The sequence below is a fragment of the Lepisosteus oculatus genome, chromosome 16 (assembly GCF_040954835.1).
Source record: "Lepisosteus oculatus isolate fLepOcu1 chromosome 16, fLepOcu1.hap2, whole genome shotgun sequence".
NCBI classification, from domain to species: domain Eukaryota; kingdom Metazoa; phylum Chordata; class Actinopteri; order Semionotiformes; family Lepisosteidae; genus Lepisosteus; species Lepisosteus oculatus.
The window spans coordinates 12,905,133-12,926,718 of NC_090711.1; the positions used below are offsets into that span (position 1 = coordinate 12,905,133).

Sequence of the window (21,586 nt, forward strand, 5' to 3'; positions counted from 1 at the left end):
GAGGCTTTTTCCCCCACCCCGTTATTTTGTTATCGGTTTTGTGCATTTTCAAGTTAAGGCTCACGGCCCTGAATCCTGCAAGTAAATGCAGGGCAGAAGGAGGGAGTGTAGACAACATGAGACCCTGGTTCACGGGTAGCAGAGAGAGTCCTGGCCAAACTGCTCCCATCCCCAGCGTCAAGTCCCCAGCTTGGGGAATGTGGGGTTCATGATCCAGGCATGAACGTCTGGTTCGTAGAGCTCAGCCCGGGCTTACCAACTGTACAAGGTGGGTATGGAGGTGCCTGCTCAGCACCAAGATGAGAGGACAAAATTGGTGAGGCCAGATTGGGTGGACATATACTAAAAAGTATAATAGGCAGGTTTTATTTTGTCATGGTCAGGTATTGAGAGCCTAGGAGCTAGTAATTACTCATCAGGGTGTGAGAGCCAGGGTATTTATGCAATTTAAAGCAGTTATGATGTTTCTTGGGGAAGTAATTTCTACTCCAATGGACATTGTATTAAATAAACATCTTGCTCCCCTGTCATACTGGTTTAACACAATTAACACATTTCTACTAGTTAACCTAATGCGGCAAGGTCATTATCTGGTAAACATTTGTTTAGAGGTTTTGGAAGCAAAGCAACCAGGTGATCCAGCGTGTCTGGAGGGCTGGAGCAGGCAATCGCTCTCCAGAGTGCTGGAATTGATTCCTGATTAGCTGCTCCCTTAGACGAGTGAATCCTGACCTGTGGTACACAGGCCCTATACGGATATGTGAAAGCTGTACCACTGGTATGAAGGACAAGTTATCAGCTGATGACTGCTCTCTTCCTTCTTGAAAATGTGGTGTTAGAACTGGAAAAGGCTGAAAATCACATCTTTAGAGAACAGGGTTTCTGGTTTGTATCTCATCTGTGCTGTTTTTTTTAATTAATTGAACTAATTTCTCGATCAGTAGGCTCTCTTCCTTCTTGAAAATATGTTGTTAGAACTGGAAAAGGCTGAAAATCACATCTTTAGAGAACAGGGTTTCTGGTTTGTATCTCATCTGTGCTGTTTTTTTTAATTAATTGAACTAATTTCTCGATCAGTAGGTTCTCTTCCTTCTTGAAAATGTGGTGTTAGAACTGGAAAAGGCTGAAAAATCACATCTTTAGAACTGGAAAAGGCTTAGAACAGGGTTTCTGGTTTGTATCTCAGCTGTGCTGTTTTTTTAATTAATTGAACTAATTTCTCGATCAGTAGGCCCTCTTCCTTTTTGAAAATGTAGTGTTAGAACTAGAAAAGGCTGAAAATCACATCTTTAGAGAACAGGGTTTCTGGTTTGTATCTCAGCTGTGCTGTTTTTTTTAATTAATTGAACAACTTTTTCGATCAGTAGGATGTATATTTTCCAACTCTCTAAATCCTGAAGTGTTCGACAGAGTTAGAAAGCTGGCAGGGTGATGCAGCGCCAGAACCGGAGTGTTCCACCACTCGTTTAAGTAACCCGTTTATCTTTAAACGCTGTGCCTCACTATTTTCCTACAGTAGCTGCTGCAAATTTCAAACACGCTGAAAAGGAGCAAGTAAACAGCATGGCCCAATGATCCACTGAAGAAATCACAGGAGTTTCCAGGCAACTCCAGCCTGTGAAGTGTGGAGAGTGAGGAACAGATCTGACCACCACAAAAAGGTAGGAGTTGGTTAAGAGCCATTTAGATTATTAGCGCAGAACATTCATTGTTTTGCCAAATGTTACTGTAAAGATCTATGTTGGACATATATGGATCTGTGTACTAGAGTTTTCTATAGCATTAAATTACCATTGTGTAGTTTCTTTAAATATATTGTACTCGCATTTTGTGTGTTATTTATGTCTGCAGCATGGTAATATTCTGTACCTGGAAGTCACTAGTTCAGCCCAGCTGTTAATGATTTTTAAGGGAAAAGCTGCATCTCAACTCCACTACAATTTAAGTGCTGCCTACAACTCTGTAGGTGTAAAGAGGTAATAAAATAGTCACCATTACCAGAATTTGCATGGCCAAAATTGTATTGTGGTCTAAAGTGTTAAATTTGAAGTTAACAGCAAATATTTTATAATGCTATTAGATATGATATTATTGATTATTAATAGAAATGATATTATTCACATCCAGCTGAAGACAGAAAGCATTGGCAACAGTGTTACTAATTTATTTATGATATCAAAAATTAACTCCTATATATATACTGCAAGCATATTGATTATTATTATATTAATCATTGTTTATTCCCACAAGCTGTAATTCTAGGCAAATAAACTAAACACAAGAGTTGCCAATACCAAACATTAGCATAAATAATTGATCAGGAATATCAGAACTTGCTAGGATGACATTTGCTACAAACTATCCTACAATGAATACTTATATACAACATTGTTTCAAATGAAAGGGTGCCAAAGGGTGTCAGAGCTGATTTTTTTCTCAATCCTGAGTTAATAAATTACATAACAGCAATGAAAATGTAAATTCTATTTCTTTCTGGCAAACCCACAGTACAGTGAACACCACAGAACAGTATTGCACAACTACATAAGAAAAACGGTTATAAACTAAAAGAAAACATTTGGTTCATATACAGTAGTGTGCTTAATTATCCATCCATTTTCTAAATACGTTTGCTGGGGGCACTGGAACCTAACCCAGCAAGCAACAGGCTCTAGGCAGGATTCACCCTGAATGGGACAAGAGTCCATCAGAGGACACACAGACACAAACACACACACCCTCACACCAGGACCAGTTTTTACAGAAGCCTTTTAACCTACCAGTATGTCGTTGGACTGCGGGAGTAAACCGGAGCACTCGGAGGAAACCCATGCAAACTTGAAGGGAACGTGCAAACTCCACACACACAGCATCCAGCGCTGTGAGTCAGCAATTTGAACCACTGTTCCATTGCCCCCTCTGATACAGAGATCACATACAGGTGCTGGGAGAAAGAAAGCCCGAGTTTTGATTTCAGCAACAAGGTTGATAACGTAGTTGAGAGACATTTCACTTCCCAAATAGTCTCCACCTGTATCCTCAAGGGGTTCGTGTTTCACTCTTAATCCCGAAGAAGTCCACTGGGTTGATTGTGCAGTTATGCTCCAGAGTCACAGTCTATTTAGGTTTTCATTCCTCCTGCAGTGATTCCACTGAGCTAACCTTTAGTTTCATGGTTGTAGTTTTACACAGTCTTCAGCTGTTGTTATTGTTGATGAAGACCTATAAAACCTGTTGGACTGTGGGCCTAGGCATATCACACAGGTCGGAGAAACACTCCATGTCACATAATCATTTAACATTGTTTAACCATTCAGAGTATTTCTGAATAGATCGTTTTAAGAGATTTATATGAACGTTTACAAATTCATTGTGTTGTTTTCCTCATGAAAGATGACAGATCTGAGATCTGGCGCCGTGGTCAGTGTTGCATGAGATTGGTGGGAGACATGAGCTCAAACAACAGAGGCCTGAGAAATGATCAGATTCCTGCGGTCAATGAAGGAGGAGAGAGCAGCAACTGACTTGAAACGGAGGTATGTAAAAGAAATTCAGGCAGATGAAACAGTGGGTGGTAGGAAAAAATATCTGGCAAAGAAACTTGGTACTGGACTGCAATTTGTAGGGATCATGGTGACAGAGTGGCAAGCACTGCTGCTTCAAAGGGCTGGGGACCTGGGTTCAATTCCTGGGGTGCTGTCTGGGTGGAGTTTGCATGTTCTCCTTTGGTTCACTTGGGTTTCCTGACAGGTGTTCTGGTTTCCTTCCATAGCCTGGAGACATCCTGTTCCATTAATTGGCTTCTGGCAAAACTGGCTCCGGTGTGAGTGTGTGCGCATTTGTGTCTGTGTGTGCCCTACAATAGACTGGGGTCCATCCAAGATGTATCCTGCTTTGCACCTGTAGATTGCTGGCACGATCTCCGGCTCCCCTGTGATCTTGTATTGTATAAAACAATCAGTAAAAGGATAGATTTATGATTAGCAGTTTGCTAGCCGTATATATACAGCATTTAAAAGTTTAGGTTAAACAGAACAATTTCCCCTTTTTTTAAAATAAACACTTCACATCCCCAAAAGTGACAAGTTGCCGTTGACTCAAGAGGAAGTACTGAACTGGGTTTATTTTAATCTGCGGTGATGCAACTGATTCCCTCTTAGAATCTTGATTTTTCTGTTCCCAGGGCTTGTGTGTACAGCACATGTCCTACGCAGTAATACACGGCATACACTGTAATTCTCTGCGAGAAAGAAGGTTTTCCAAGACTGGTGTGAAACCCCCTTAAAACCTGTTCAGGACAATTCCTCTGTAAATGTTGATTATGTTTAACTGTTAATGAAAGCAGGCCAATCTAATCACAAAAATTTATTTTTTCATAGTGCAAAGCAAGGAAGTGCATACAAGTTGTTTTACTCAAGCATACAACTATCTTAGAGAAAGATTTCATTTTCTTTGTCTGCAATCCTTTAGCTGCAATTCAGACAAACAGGTAAAAAATACTTCTACAAATATTTGGCAAAAGCATCTAGTATCTCCATTAATCATAGCTTTTCAATATTACCTGAAATAGTTTTCAACATAGATAAACTTCAAAACTTTTTAAAGAAAGAAATACATTTATAAAGTGCATCATTAATGAAACATAAGGCATTAAGTTGATCTCAGGAAAATCATAGTGTGTTATATTGGATTACAATCTCTTATTTAAATCTGTGCCTTTTAAATTAGATTTTGTCCAAGGTAAGAGAAGTGCTTCTGCAGCCTGAGAGTTAAGTTATTGTAGTACACAAGCTGACGTTTGCAATTTCCACCAAACCAGTCAGACAGGACTTAAAATATATTAACAGTAAAATTGCAAAAAAAGCTTTACTAACAAATACATTCCGAGATCATGACTAGAAAAGTAAAATAGCTAGTGTACTTGAATCAACTTAATGCTGACAATCATTCCTCTTCAGACAAACCTAACTTGAACGTTTTCTCAATACTTCATGTGAAGTGTACACAACCCAAGGACCCCAAGAGTTAGGTACCACTATGTTCAGACTAATCCAGTAACATTGATCTCATGTTGATATACATGACAATTTGTCCAAAGTAAAAAAAACTGTCAAAAATACCCAATAATGCAATAATAATTTGTTCTAACTGGAACAAAACAACAACAAAAAGCAATGAGAGTTTTGGCTTTTTACAGGAGGGGATGAACTGGGGAAGATGTTCCTCCTTCAGTTGAAATCTCGGTTTGTGAGCACAATGGGTGCGATCAGGGTCCACACGTACAGAAGCAGGCAGATCCAGCTGGATGTGATCTTGACCCAGACCGATGGCCATGTGCTGCTCATTGTGGTGTAGTCCGCATTCGGGCTGGAGAGAGGACACAGGACGTGCGTTGTAAGACGGAATGTCTTGAGACCATATTCCCACAGACATTTCCACCACCCAGACTTCACAGTGCTTTGAAAAATGAAAGTCTTGCTGCTTCCAGGAACTCAAAGCATTCTGTGAATCGTATACAGTTAGATATCTAAGTGCTATCTAACCTAAATCTGATTCCCCTGTTTTGCTCTTAGGGAAGTGTGGATACAATTTTCCAAGGGTACTGATAATCCCCACTTGCTCCAAGACAGCCATAGCAGCCATATCACCCTACAACTCACAACGGGCAGCCCACTGGAGCTCAGCAGGTGTCCTCCTGGGAAAGCTACAGTTGCTGCTGGAAGAAGTGTTAGTGGGGCCAGCAGGGGGTGCTCACCCTGCGGTCTGTGTGGGTCCTAATGCCCCAGTATAGTGGCGGGGACACTACACTGTAAAAGGGCGCCGTCCTTCAGGTGACACGTAAAACCAAGGTCTTGACTGTCTGAGGTCATTAAAAATCCCAGGGCATCTCTTGAAAACAGCAGGGGTGTTACTTGGGTTTTGGCCAAAGTTCCCCCTGGCTTTACTAATCATGGCCTCCTAATAATCCTCATCTATGAATTGCCTTCATCACTTTGTTCTCCTCCCCACTAATAGCTGGTGTGTGTTGAGTATACTGGCGCACTATGGCTGCCGTCACATCTTCCAGGTGGGGCTGCACATTGGTGGTGGTGGAGGAGAGTCCCCATTACCTGTAAAGCGCTTTGAGTGGAGTGTCCAGAAAAGCGCGATATAAGTGTAAGCAATTATTATTATTAAGACCTGGGCCCTTGAACATTACTGTGGCCAGATATAACTGCACCCCTTGTTCACCCACTAACACAGCCCTGACGTGAACCACTGGACGCTGACACTTAAAACTCTTGCAAGGCAAAAAAAACAACCCTGAACAGAAGTAACATAATATGGCAAATGTTTTCTGAACATAGTAAATCCTACGGGTACGTGCCGCTGTGAAAGCGGTCAATGTCTATTAAGGTACCGATTCAGTTTGCCGAAAAATGCCTCCACGCACCAGGGCACAATTCTAGCCAAGACGAGAGTGAGGACGTGGTTGGAGAAGGCGATGGTGTTGACTGAAATAACGCAGATCTCAGATTGCAATCCCACAGGTTGCCCGGCCTTCGCTGCCTTCTTGTGTCACTTACTGTAATTTGTCAGCTTTATCTTTAGTTTGGCAGCCAGCTGGAAGGCCGATAAAATTCGAACAGGCGGAAAAAAATGACCCCGCTCCCGATTTTGAGCTCGAAGGGTTCAAAGTCGCCAATAATCACGATAATCAAGGCAGGAGAGGATGAGACAACCAAAGATCATATACATCTCAATCAAAATATTTTTTCACTGAAAGTGTAGCATCAACCACAAAGGTAGGAGCACAAGGGAGGAGGGGGGCAGTTTTGAAGTGCTGTTGCTTTAGATGGATCTGTGTGACCTTTGTATAACCTTGCTATGATGAAAAGGAAACGAGGAACATGTTGGCACAGGCTAAAAATCACATTTACTAGAAGCTTTCTGATGGGTAAGGAAGCGTTTCCATGGTTTCCCACAAGATACTGACCTGTACCAGTTGGTGAGCGTCATCATGATGTACAGGGAGGCCAGGAAGAGCATGAAATGGAAGAAGGAGTAGCTGTACTGGACCGAGTCCTTCTCGTTGTCCTCCACGCGTCTCGGCCCCTCGCCGTCCTCCGCGTCCCCGGGGCTGCCGGCCGAGGTGTCGTCCAGCATGACCGAGTCCCTGGAGGACAGCGTCAGCTTGTTCACCTGGGTGGTGCTGGACGAGCGAATGCTGCAGGGGACGCAAGAGAACAGAGGGTTCGTGAGGCGCTACGGTACAGGATGGCCGCTGTGGGCCCGGGACGAAGCAGACTTCATACGGCTCCGGCGGCTCAGCTGCGACGCGGCTTGGTGCGTTTTAGGAAACACCCAGGACAAGGAATGGCAAGTAACATCAGATGGTTCCAGCACATCCTGCCAAGATGGAGCGCTTTTGTCCCTCGGTCTTTCCAATTCTGAATTTAACGTAAACTACTTTTATTAAAAACCCTGGCATAAATGTTAAATGTTAGCCAGGGACAGCGCAGCATGTCTTCAGTAAGGTACAGGGAGAGACGCATGTTTACTGACACACGTCCCCACTGTCAGTATCGCATGTGAGGTCACACACCAGTTAACCCCACCCCTGATACTTCCTTTGGCAGAGGTGCTGCGTGACATTTGAAGATTAAAAATTGTTGAATGTTAATGTTGAAACAGATGGGACCTCGAGGTTCCAAACACTACTCAAGGACGGTGCTCAAATACAAGACATTTGTAGGGATTTTCCAGGTCACTGTACCGCCTTGATACCACCCTTCGTAAGAATTCCTCAGCTCTCTTCTCCTGTCTTCAGATTACTGTCTTTTTTGTTCCTCATAATCATAATGCTACAACCCTGCTGAGTGTAGCTCATTTGTAATGTTTTCATGTTTTTATATTGATAGTTATTTTCTTTTCACTTCCAGTGCTCACTTTCAGTTTGTTGATCAATATGCAATATGTCAAGCATGGGAATATCAGCCAGGACATGTCCTGAAGAGAACCTGTTCAGAAAATATATACATGGTGCTAAACAGCTAGTTAGAGGGGAAAAGACTCCGTAACGTAGACTTCATTCTAAGTCTAATAATTCAAAAACATAATTCATAAACAAGAAGTAAGATGTTAAATTACAGAAACATACAGAGGATAAGAGCTTGTCTTTTAATAGACAACTGCTACTAATGCCCTGCTGGTTTGAGGTTTCTGACGCATGTGTGCAGATACCAACCTGGAGTACAGGATGCAAAGGATGAAGATGGCCAATCCCACAATGCTCTGCGTGTCCCACCTCTGCAGGGAGGGGTTAGGTTCGACCACAACCTCGGTAGGGATCACCTGGGTCTGATTCAGGGGAGCCAACGTCGAGGCTGTGATCTTCTCTAAAATGCTGGGGTTGCATTTGCGATCTAGGGGTGACAGGAAAGAGGAATTAGACATCAAGAGGTTGGAGGGGTCTTCTTCCCTAAACACTCACCTCCTGTCACCTGGTAGGGCACACAATTGCAAACAAAAAAGATCTTCCCCCTTACGTTACAGCTCAAGTGGGTCTTTAACTTAAAGTTCAAGACGTGAACATTAAAGCAGGCATAGAAAGGAAGGCATTGATGAAGTTATACTACTCTGACTAGGTATGATACACCTGGACAAAAAACTTGGCAACAGCATCCAGTATAGTCTGTTTGGAAACCCAGGATGTTGTTTAGACTCTCTGTAAGAAAAATCTTTGACTGATCTTCCAAATTGGCTTACTTCTGAACACATTTAAAAAGGCCACGTTTAACTAGACTAATTGAAACTTTTATTCACACACATACAGAAAATGTGATTTGGGTTGATTGTTTTCTCTTACTCCATGTTTGTTCACAAAGTCAAAGGACTTCCCAAACCTACATGGCTCTTGCAGTCGGCTCTTAACTCGCTTTCAGTAGTGTTAAGTAATCTAGAGTACCAACCCCCCCTTCGGCATGGGACGGAAGAAGATCGTACCTGGCTCGTTTGTCATGGCTGACCAGGTGAGGTACATCATGTAGAGGGTTATGATGGAGGACTGCAGCAGGCCGGACTGAGGCTGGGCTTCCTTGAGATGCGCAGAGGGAATTTGTACATCAGATTAAGGCTCAGTGGAGGAAATAAAAGCCAACAGAAGCCACTCAAACAATAATCTGTAGAGACACAGCCCTGAACAATACTCAAATGCTATAGATTAGCTGCTGTAAAGACACTGCTCTTGGAAATCAGGGCCACAGCAGAGCTCAGAAGGCAGCCAAGACATGAAAGAGTACTGAGAGGCCCACACACAAGTGACGCATCTTCTAGCAATCTGCCAACAGGCCCTAAGGCTGGGAAAATGTATTTCTTTAACTCTCCAAGATCGTTTTCAACAATGTAGCATCTTAATAGCATTCTGGCGGGCAGTCCATTTTTTTAAAAGCCCTCCGGTCCTCTCTATTGTTTGTGTTCTGCTGCTTGGTCAGCTGGTTTCCTTTGTGTTAATGTATTGACTGCACGCCCAGGCAGTCACAAGACATTTCCTCTGTCAGACTCGGCGCCCGGAGTCTAATACATTTAGAAACTAATCTCTTCAAAACGGATTTGACATACGCTTCGAACCGACGGCTTCTTCGACTTCTGAAATGCATTCCTACCCTGGTACGATGGGACTGACGTTTTCTCGAGTGATTAAGAATTGCAAATTTGGTGGATCTAACCAGGAACATAACCTCTCAATGCATTTGTGCGACTTCAGACAGGAAACACACAGGACTGTTCTCAAGACATTATGTTAATCCCAGTGTATGTGACCAGCCTGAAGCCAGTATAGTCAGGACTGGTTAGATAAAAAAAATAAATAAAACTGTCCTTGTGTCAAACCAGATTTTGATTAATTAATTAATTGTTATTGCTAAAAATATATATAGAAAATACCAGTTACTGGCATTTCTAGATATCAATATTTATATAGGCTGTTATTTGAAGTAAAATACAAGCCTCAGTTTCTAATCACTGTAAAAAGTTGATTGAAGGCATTTTAAAAATACAATCTCTGTATATAACTGGTATAGGGACAGAGATATATGATTATAATTCATTTTAATCCATGTAGTGAAGTTAATATGATCTTATTTTCATACAGGCACATATTCGTCTAAAGACGACAGAAAAGGCTTTGGGAAATAAAAAAAAAACTGATTTTGTACGAACTAGAAACTAGAACAGCAGGAACGCTCATCTCTTGGGGAAGGAAGCTGAACTTGCCTGTACTTTGGGCAGGACAGACACAACAGAGGCCCCAATGCAGAGAAGCATGTTGAAGCTGATGAAGAACTTGTTCAGCGCACAGTCCTCGGGGTGAGTGTAGAAGACGTAGAACAGAACAACAGCAATCAGGGACAAGACGTAGTTCAAGCCAGTGACTGACAGCAGGGCTGAAAAATAAGCAGCAAAATGTCTAGAACAAAACGAGTCTGGGCAATAAAAAGCAATTTACTGCAGAGTGTAAATGAACTCGTTCTGCCATTGAAAAGACGTGTCAATAACTTAACTGAAGTGGTGCCCAATAGGGTTTGCTCAGCTGCTTATGATGGGTGTTAAGTTGTGTTTCATATGCTTTAGCAGGTTTTCTACAGTACATTCAATGAAACATGAAGTAAAGAGCTTGAATTTTTATGATAAAAGAGGCACAGGAACATTCATTGACCATTGATTGCAATTCTTATAAAATAAGTCAAAGGATCCAGAAAGCATATAGTGTGTATTTTTCTCATATAATTGTTTTGGGGCTGAAAAGATGCATAATCTGTGACTTAAACAAACACCCCTCTCCCTCCATTCGTCTGTTACACTGACAGTTTACTGTCTTTTAGATCCAATGAGGGACAAAAAAAAAACATTTAAAAAAATGTGACTAGCACCTATTTTAAGTGTATTTTTTTTGTATTGGGGTTAAAGAAGCATAAATGGTTTTTGCATCGCTAAGCCACTCGTGAAACCAAATAAGGTCTGCCCGCCGCCCTCCGTGCCGAGCCACAAACACAGTGCGTGGCTACAGTTAGCACCAGCCTCTTGCTGAGGGCGTGTCGTACAGCGTAGTGTGCTCAGCTCGGCAGACACCTACAGAAATCGCACCCAGGGCAGCAGTCTAACCATGCCGCCGTTTCTAGGGCGCCAATGAAAGCTTCTCGTCCAATCACTGGACTTAACGAACAGCCCACTGTTTCATTCTCTGCCATGCTTGTTCCATTGAAAAAAGTACAATTGCTAAAAATACCCACAAGAAATCTCAGTAACCTGTAATATTAACATGGTAATAAAACAGAATGCCTAGATTTTAAGCAATTATAAGAAGTGCATTACAGGCATGGCAAAATACCTATCTGCGTTAACTACACTTTAACAGAATGCAACCAACGGTTTCCCCATAAGCTCAGGAATGAGATTGAAGAGGCTACTAATGAGCCTTTGATGTCAGGCGTAGCAACCACTAGCTTCTAGAAATAGAGGCAGTGTGGGGAATAGGGAATAGCTAGAATCTTTAAAAGGGTTCTGACTGGATCTGGACACGCGGACTTGTGGCAGCCAGGAGATGGAGGGAGGGCTGGGTTATCAAGGCCTCTGGGGTTTAGTTAAAGGCCTCAGTTAAACACAGACCCCCTCACCCTTCAGGGCGAAAAACCCGGCATCACATACCAGCGTACCAGCACCGCGAGTTGCCTTCCTCCATCTTCTCCACCCAGGACTCATTCCAAGAGTGGGCGAAGTCCACCAGCAGCACCAGCTGGATCAGAATGAAGCAGAAAGCTCCAGAGGTGCCGACGACAAACCAGGCTGCAGACACAAACCTCAGGTCAGTACGTCGGCACAGGGGGGTCAATTCACCTCTGAACACTGCGACTAGACTGCCGTACTGTGAAGCAGAAAACGTTTCGACAGTGGTCTTCCGGCAATGAACGCTGAATGAGAAAAAGACAGTAGTGTGTTCATTTCCAGGAACTCTATTTTTTTAGTTCTTCACATTTACGGCCAGCTCAGTCTACCCCTAGGTTTCAGACCGCAGGGCTCGGTTACATTTGTTCATCCACAGCTAGCTGCTCAAAGGCTAATAATTTCTTAGAGAAACAAGTTCTCATTGACAAAAAGTATTTTCAAATTGTTAAATTCCAACCTTTAAAGTGGAACTGCAGTCCCAGGCCGGTGATTAAATCTCGGTAACAAAATAAATGAATTGGCTGTATTGGAAAGTTTTACAGATTGTGAATTGAGCACAAGATCAGGACCTTTGTGAAAGTCCTGGACAGTCGACATGTCGACACGAGAGTTTGCAAGAATTGTGATGTAAACCGGCCCTTCCTGGTCACTAGTCACCATCATGACTAATGTAATGCGATGAATGAGCAGATAAGTACAGTTTGTGCAGCTGGCATGACCTGCATGCGGTTAACAAGTAATATGTGTCAGCAGATCTGTCTTGAAGTCGAAAGCAATATTTCTATTGGAAGCCTGCTTGTTTACAATGTAAAAGGGCCACTTCACATTACCAGATGTTTTGTTGCCTCATGCTGAATTGCAAAATATAGTGCTCTGCATACCTGGAAATTTAGTCTATTTTGTGACGTTAATTGGAGGTTTTACATGTTACTGCGTACATTTTACTTTTACTGTGGTTTGAAATGCACTCATCAGTGCTGATTCTTTCTGACCCCGAAATCTGAAAATAGTTTTGCAGTTGCAACTTACGTTATGAGGCACAAGTGGTCCACAGACACATTTGCTCACTCGACCAACTCGCCTCAGCCTTCACCTACTAACCCACAGCCCCAGAAGAGGAAAGAAGGGTGGGCTTCGTTTTAAACTAAAGGGGCGCCTCGTGTCCTTCGAACACGTACAACCATATCCTGTGGCAGTGCCCACAGGATATAACTGCACACGTATGATTGATACCTTTTAACGTCTTTCCAAATAAACCAGGAAACCAAAGACTAGTGACAAACAGCACTGAGGCCTAAAACAAACTGCAGACTTCCAACAGCGACCAGACTTACTTCGAGTAAATGGCCCCTCTGGAATGTAAAAGGCACCAACCGTTACAGCTATGATGGCAGCGACCTTAAAAAACCAAAACCTGCAGAAAGAAACAGAAATCAAAACCATGTTAGCTGAGCATGACATCTGGTAATAAAAACATACATACAGGAACACGATTCAAACTATCACTCCAGAAGTTGACCTGTCAGTTCACCCGAGGAAGGATTCACATAACTCGACAGCAGTAAGTAGATCACTAAACAGATTTTTTTTCAGACCATAAAGCTTGCAAGGGGCAAGTTCCCTTTTTTTCTCCTTTTGATCGCTATTAAAGTAGCACTTTTTTCCCCTCTTTATCTCATTCTTGCCAAGCCAGAATTCTTTGCCCCACCACGGTCCCTGAAAACGTGTCGTAAAATTCCGATGATCAGCGGATGTCGTTTTCCCCCCCAAAAATGAGCCGGCCACACCCGATTTCTGGGAAAAAGCCAAGAGCGGGGACCTACCCGTTGTGCACGGCGGCTCGTGGGTCGCGGCTGTTTTTCACGTTGATCATGAGCAGAGCAAAGGCCAGGAAGCAGACGCTCATCCCGAAGCATATTCTGTAGACGGCTTTGTACCCCACAATCACGTCGCAGTTCACAGAGCCGTGGATACCTGGGACCGACGTCCCTGCTCCTCCTTCGCAGAAGCCCGGTATCTGCCGCAGGGAGCGTGGCAGACAGTTAATCACAGAAAGCTACAGCCCGTCCAACAATTTCATGGCCACAAAATCCGATGCTGTATTAGTGCACCATCTTTTACTGAGACTCAAACGGATTGCTTAGAGTAAGCCTTCTGCATGGGATACTAATCATCTATTTTACACATGTGGTTTCCACGGATTTATTCTTTACTACCTAGTGTGCTTTTTTGTCTGCCAAAAATGGTTGTGCTGCAACATGAGGGCTCAGGGAAACAAGTGGAAATAAGGTTCAGGATCTTTCGTGGACAGAACACAGGCGATACATCTTTACACAGAGGAAATGAGGGGATCCAACTCCGGAGTCAAGTGGCTCAAGTTGATGTTCCTTGATTCCACGCATTAACCATCATGGCCTCAAGTACAGCACACCTAACTGCCAGCAAATGTAGGGTACAAAAAACTGAATGCCTCAAAATGAATTCAGTTCATAATAAGTACCTGAACCAGCTAATAATTGCTCCGGCCACTAAAAATTGTCAAAACTGCTCAAATCCCTTATAAAAAAACTAATTTAAAAATCATATTTTAGAGTAGAGAAAATTTAATTATACTGTACTAGTGGCGGGGAATTGAATCTGAAATCCCTGCGTGTCTAGAAATTCAGTGAATTCTGATTATTCTAAACATTGCACACAAACTCTGTAGCTTCACAACATCTAGAGAAGCAGAAACAAAACAGCAGCAAATTCTGACCGTGTGTGTGAGGGGAAGGAAAATAAGCTCAAAGGTCCTATCGGGCAGGTATTTAATCAAACCTTTGAAGGACAATGAAATAAAACCACACTTATCTGCTGGAAATGTACTGCTAGCTTATCACGTCTTCCACATTTCCTCCAGTACTTACAACAGCGGGGTTAGTTCCTCAGCAAGCACATGAAAACCACTGTTACAGTACTGCAGTGTGGGACGCTCAAGGACATCCATTAAAAAAAGGGGGTTTCTGTATTTCAATAACGAGCCAGAAACAAAACTTAGACTAGACATTTGACCTTGAAAGCATAGGTCCATGTTTTTCTCCTCTCCTGCACCAGAAAACATTTTGTGAAAGAGCCTGAAATTGGTTGTTATTTTATAGAGCATGGGGGAGGTACAGCAGAGGAAGTCTTCAAGCTTCATGGGTCCCTCTTCAATTTTGAGCTTCTGAGACTGACTTGTATCCTTCAGACCCATAAATAGGATTTTTCATAAAATGACGACAGAAGTATCTTACATCCCTCAAAGACCATGACTTTGTGTCACCCCAAACAATTCAAACTGGTAACACCGGTATTTATTTATTTATTTGCCTTTGTTCAATGAGAGACGGGAAACATACAGTTCCTTGCAAAGCTCTTCAGACCCTTGCACGGTTTTTACGTTTGGGTGCTTTAAAAGTTGCAGTTGCAAAACTTTGAAGTAGCAGTTAATGTTTGATAGATACAAAACCGATTAAGAGCAACAACAAAAAGAAAAAAATAAACATAATAAGAAGGAAAAAAATGGACAAGTCTTGACTGCATAAGTACTGAAACTCTTTGCTGTGGGTTTTGCAGCTAAATTAATCCAAATGCAGAAAATTACCTTAACCTTAAGTCACAATTAGTTGAGTGGCCTCTTTCTGTGTGCTCTTATAGTAGCTCACCTTATTTCAGAATGGATATACCTACTTCTGCAAGGTCCCCCAGTCAGGTAGTGAATTTCAAGTGAAGATTTATCCATGAACGACTGATTATTTTTAACCACTGGGCAGTGTGGTGGCTCTGTGGCTAAGGATCTGCGCCTGTGGCTGGAAGGTTGCCGGTTCGTATCCCGCGGCCGGCAGAGGAATCCTACTCCATTGGGCCCCTGAGCAAGGCCCTTAGCCCCAACTGCTCCAGGGGCGCCATATAAATGACAGACCCTGCGCTCTGACCCCAAGCTTCTCTCCCTGTCTGTATGTCTCATGGAGAGCAAGTTGGGGTATGTGAAAAGACCAATTCCTAATACACAAAATTGTATAAGGCCAATAAAGTGATCTGATATGATTAGCCGATTAATTTACCTTTTTGAGCTGCTGCTCAATCCCTGGAGCCAGCATGATGCAGGCCACGATCGTCCCCAGCAGCAGGATGAAAGCATAGATCAGGCGCGTCACTGTGGAGTTCTTACTGTTCGGGCAGCACCTGCACAGCAGGCAAGAGGCACTACTGCACAGGCATGGAATCTGGCAGAGACAGAAAACAAACAACACCCAGGCACTGAGTTATTGGCAACAAACAGCTGCCCTTCAGCTGCGTTCAACAGACGACTGCAATAGACACATGCTATAGCTCCACAAAACAGTCAACCACTAAGTTTGGCAGCACAATGACGGATGTAATGGACGCCAACAGCCATATCACCCTGCAACTGCCCACTGGCAGCCCCACTGAAGCTCAGCAGGTGTGAGCCTGGTCGGTACCTGGATGGGAGACCTCCTGGGAAAAACTAAGGATGCTGCTGGAAGAGGTGTTAGTGGGGCCAGCAGGGGGTGTGCACCCTGTGGTCTGTGTGGGTCCTAATGCCCCAGTATAGTGATGGGGACACTATACTGTAAAAAGGTGCCGTCCTTCGGATGAGACGTAAAACCGAGGTCCCGACTCTCTGAGGAATTAAAAATCCCAGGGCATCTCTCAAACAAAGTAGGGGTGTAACCCCAGTGTCCTGGCCAAATTTCCCATTGGCCCTTATCAATCATGTCCTCCTAATAATCCCCATCTCTGAACTGGCTTCATCACTCTGTTCTCCTCCCCACTGAGAGCTGGTGTGTGGTGAGCGTTCTGGCGCACTATGGCTGCTGTCACATCATCTAGTTGGGGCTGCACACTGGTGGTGGTGGAGGGGAGTCCCCATTACCTGTAAAGCACTTTGAATGGGGCTACATTAAGTGTAAGTAATTATTATAATTATATTATTTACTGAACATTTGCTTGTACCCCCATGGAGACACAGTTTTGTGAATGAGTTCCATTTGTCTGTGTGGCTCAATATTCTGCTGCACTTGGTGTGCTATACTTCTGGAGTGCTACAGTGCTATACTTTTGGAGTGCATGAGTGTTTTCAGGGTTTTATCTTATCAATTAGTTATTTAATCAGGAGACTATGTGCATTTCACAAGTCTTCTCACTGACTATTCAAGGGTACCAATTAAACATGCAGGACAGAGGCTCTCCAAGACTATATCTGCAGGCCCTGTCTTAGGTTAATCTCAGATCCAACATTTGTAACCTACTAACTTGTCTTCACATGTTCCGTTGCTTCATATCAACTTTGGACAACTGTCTTTTATTTTTTGCTCTCTTAAATATGCGACACTTCCAGCAACATCAAATGTCTTTACTGACGAATGCCATGTCCATTTTACGTCGAGAACCAAGCATTCCTTAGACCACACTTCTCAATGAGTCAGTCTAGGACAGTCCATACCAAACCCTGTGACTGGTATATTCGAACTGTTCCCAATTAGTCTGTGCACAGAGATAGACAACAGTGAAAACTTTCACACAGGCTTTTTAAAAAGACTTGGTAATATTTATTCTTCAACAGAAGATTCGGGCTTCATCTCAAAACATGCTAAGATTTTCCTTTTCCTTCTATGACAAATACTATTATAAATACTCCTTTACAAAAACAGTAAAACTGAAAGACAGGTTAGAATATTGCTTGTATGTCTGAAATGTATCTCTGAAGTACCAGGGGTGCTTTTTTCAGTGAGGACGTGGAATTCACAACTGAATCCTACAGCTTTAAGATGTCTGCAGTGATCAGGTGCCTATCCAGACTGTAAACCACTTACAAACTCCTGGCAGACAGGCAAGGTCAGACTAGATCTGCAAAGACAGTTAATCAGTGCCAGGTTAACTTATCTGGAAATTAGAGTCCCTGCAACTATCACATATTTACAGCCTACATCTTCCTGGAGACACTCGAGAGACTTGATAAAGACCCTGGCAACACAAAAACTCTCTTTTAATTTCTGTATTTAAATCCCTTACAGATCCATCAATTAATTCAGCCTTTTGTGAACAGTAACCATTTGTCTATGGCATGCTGAGAAACACAGACATTAAAGATCAAAGTTATATTTTTAGAACAGCGCAATTAGTTTAATTCGTCTACCTAGATCTTTTTTTCCAGACTATTAAGAACAGACACACCAATAAAGCCAAAGTGTGTTAAGTCACAAGTATGATGCTATTGGAGATTATGTTTGAGGGAAGGTTAGAGATTGTTGCCTTGGAAGCAGCACAGGAAATTCAAAATAATTTAGATGAAGCCTGAGCAGGCACCTGGCAGAAGGCATTTACTACAGACATGTGCAGATACATAAATACATAGCAAAAACAAACTATAAATACAAAATAACAAACACTAAAATCGAAGAGACTACTTATGAAAAAGACCTTGGTCGACACATTTATATCCTTAATAAAAAAGACAAAATGTTAAGACATACAGTCTAGAGTGTATAATTTAAATTGAGGGATGTTAAAATTGAAAGTCCTATATTAATAAAGCCTCAAAACAAGGACGCAAAAGGAAACTATACTTGGAAGTGCACTTAAAATTGAGAGCAGGAGGCAGTTCTTTACACAAACGGTTGTGGGAGTGTGGAACAAGCTACCCGTTTATGTTGCTGAACCCTGGGATCTTTCTAGAAACAGCTGGATGAGACCTTTGGATCATGTAGTTACCAACACGGTGGTGAAATTGATGTGCTAGCCTCTCCTCATTTGTAACTATCCAAAATAGTTGGACCATGGTGCTGGTTTTAAGCACATGAGCCCTGATTATTTAAATGCAGCATCGCAAACTCATCCCCTGAAGTCAAGAAGACACTGCACAGACAATAGCAATCACATACTTAACACTCATTTTCTCCAAGTTATATAACTTTTCAGTTTGTAACTTTTGCACTGTGTAAACCTATCGCTGAACAGTAACATAACTCATGTTAGGGAAAGAAACCCGATAAATAATAAACAGGAAAACCCAGTCAAAAACAAAATACGTTTTGAGAATCAATCCCATCTGTCAAAGTTCTAGGCTACATTCACACAGCACTGGCGTTCAACCAGCGTTGAAGAAATCCTGAACTCATCTTTCGGTGTGCAATGCAGAAAGCAAATTTTCTGTGGTTTCAATCCCTGAAGGCCGGCAATACACACGCTTCCCTCATCTAAGCAAGCTACTGTATTTAAAATCCTCACCCTTTCCCTCTCACAGCATTTTAACAAAGAGGCCAGTTCTCTATGCTGCCCTGGTAGGGCATTTTTGTGCAGTGAAACCGAGGTGTATGATGTACATTACGTAATTATAGTAATAGGGTAAAGCACTAATTAATAATAATGATAATTAAACAGTCAATCTAAACCACAAACTATTAAAAATGTGATGGACTGTGATAATTTGGTAAGGGACAGGGACACTACACCTGTACACAGCACTGGTTTTGGAATGATGGTGTTAATTTAGTGACTAACGCATCGGGGCTCACTGACTTGTGCTCTTTGTTGATGTGCCAAGCGAAAATGTTAACAGTAACAACGGTAATAGACGGATACTGTAGGGTGTTTTCCATTAGGAATCGTTTCGCCATTCCGTAATACGGTTTCACACAGGAGCTGTCGCTACGAGGGGCATGCGAGCTCCCCTTGTCAACATGTCGATTTATGTCCATATTGCGACTAGTTTTGTTTTTTTTGTTTACGAAATGAAAGCCGTCCCACTCCATAGTATGGCTTCCAACTGCAACTGTGGTGGTTGTTCATTGCGCATAAAGAAAATAGCATAACTTCGGCCGGGTTTCCCTGCGCAATTAGCGAGACCCTGCGGGGTTGTCTGAAGTACGAGTGGTCCTCCCTTGGTCAACTCCAGCCGTTTACTCGTTCACAGCAAAACAGGAAGTTTTCGGCTCCGGGCGAAAACACGCTCACGAACAGTTGTTAACACACCTCGGCAGACAAACGCTCCTGGAGGTCTGTAGGACACCACGTTGAACACAACTGGTTACAACTACCGAGAGTCCCGCCGTTTGCTCTTCTAGTAGCTGCTGCTGGTTAAGTTTCGGTTTTAACCCACTTTTCTTTTAGCGTTTGGTAGAGGAAATAAAAACACGCACGACTCCATTTTAAAATCCCCGGAATGGACGACTTGAGTGCCGACCAGCTGTCCATGTACGTATATAAAACTGAACCGAGTACATTTTACACCAGATTCAAGAAAACGCTGCTCGTCGACACCGGACCCAAGACACGTCCGGACCTGCGGTACCGGGGGCAGTGACCCATGTGGGCCGGCTCCGATACACACATAGCAACGTTAACGCGCTTTATATCGTTGTATCGTTGTCCATAACACACCCCAGTCAGAACCAGCTCAGTGCATCATCATGTGTGTTTTTTATATATATATATGATGTTTTACTACCGTGCCTTAGTCGTACAAGGTCCCATGACTGCGTGAAACTCATTTATTTGTTCAGTAACAAATGATTAGCCGATAAATATGTTATGGGCACCTGCGAAAACAGTTAAGATCTTGATTCAGTTCACGATTTGGAAAAAACAAAGTGATACAAAGTCTCCCCTTACCCAGCTCGCTACAGAGCAGGCCCCTAGGACGGCTCCCATCGCCTCTCCCTCAGAGAAAGATCAGACACTTCCAAAACAACCTCGTCCGTTCCTCCTTTTTCGTCCCGCCGGCAACTTCTGGTCTCTTGTCTCCAGCCTTGCCTCTGTGAACAGGCCCGAAACCTAGTCTCCGATCTTCCCCCCCTCGGTACTCTAGGAACTGCGACCCCGTAATTTCCGACAGCTCCACTTGTAACGCCGCCCCAGTCAGGCCAAGCCGTCCGCAAGTTCAGCACCGCCTTGCTGTCCTGGAGGCGACCGCGGTTACGTCACAGGGGGTGATGTCATAGCTGCGCCCGAAGCGCAGTTTTACTCTATTGGAGACTGTAGCTGATGAACTGTCTAGACTACAGTAAGAGGTGTTGAACCTGACGGCAGGTGAATACACCTTTGCCTATGAGGACTGCAGCAGATTCTACGTCTGCTTTCAATTGCTGTATTTATTATCAGCCCCTTGCTTCTTACACTTTTCCGTGTACTTGGTATTAGAGTTTTCGACTTGCACAAATCCTTCTTTGAGCCTTTAAAAAGGATTATTGAGTTAAATTGGATCTAATTAAGATGAGCGATGGGTAGTAACTTTAAACTCTTGGATTACTTCATGACGTTATTTCAATTCGAATTAACTGTTTTCCTCCGCAGGGGGCATGACCTGAAAAGTGGAAGTTTTAGAAATTAGTTTGAATGTTTTATGGTTTTGATCGGGAGAGCAATCTGTGCTTCTTTATTGCGTCAGTTCGTGATATTATACACAGGACATTTGAGAATCAAAGTTATTTCAAATGAAACGTCTGAAAACCTGAGATCTTGTTTACGATTATAATGTAATTCGTGTGGCAGGACTGACTCGGACGGTGTCTGATGAGGTACGAGCGTTTTTGTGGAATTCTTCTCCGAAAATGCTACCCTGACGTTAGAAACTACAAATTATTGATGTGACATAAATTGTCCGACACAGGAGCAGTTAATTATCGCTTATGTAGCCTTCTGCTCGTGTTATGTTTCGGTATATGCTATTTCCTATTGATTCTCCTTCAGTGCGATTTTAGATACTGTATTGAATGAACTACTGAGTGTCTGATTATACAATTATTCCGTTGGAGATTAATAAATGGAATTATTAATTAGGGAGAGCCGGTGTGTGCATCAAAACCCTTTGAATAAAAATAAAATAATAGTATAGTCTTTGCGC

At 42.8% G+C, this 21,586-nt stretch overlaps 1 protein-coding gene across 3 annotated transcripts; it reads right to left on the bottom strand.

The window, feature by feature from the left end:
* Positions 1-4,352: 4,352 nt before the first annotated feature.
* LOC102689897 (serine incorporator 1) lies at positions 4,353-20,642 on the bottom strand. 3 transcript variants are annotated; one of them, XM_069179358.1, is made up of 10 exons: positions 20,356-20,642; positions 15,786-15,947; positions 13,527-13,720; positions 13,038-13,117; positions 11,686-11,823; positions 10,251-10,424; positions 8,986-9,072; positions 8,228-8,405; positions 6,977-7,207; positions 4,353-5,367 (listed from the first exon to the last, which is right to left on the bottom strand). In XM_069179358.1, the coding sequence occupies exons 1-10, from the start codon at positions 20,392-20,394 to the stop codon at positions 5,229-5,231; spliced, it is 1,422 nt and encodes a 473-aa protein (XP_069035459.1). In that variant the 5' UTR covers positions 20,395-20,642; the 3' UTR covers positions 4,353-5,228. The 3 variants fall into 3 exon arrangements, with proteins under 3 accessions (XP_069035459.1, XP_069035458.1, XP_069035460.1); XM_069179357.1 differs by having other exon boundaries at positions 8,986-9,076; positions 10,255-10,424; positions 20,356-20,641; XM_069179359.1 differs by lacking the exon at positions 11,686-11,823 and having other exon boundaries at positions 8,986-9,076; positions 10,255-10,424.
* Between the last annotated feature and the right edge of the window lie 944 nt (positions 20,643-21,586).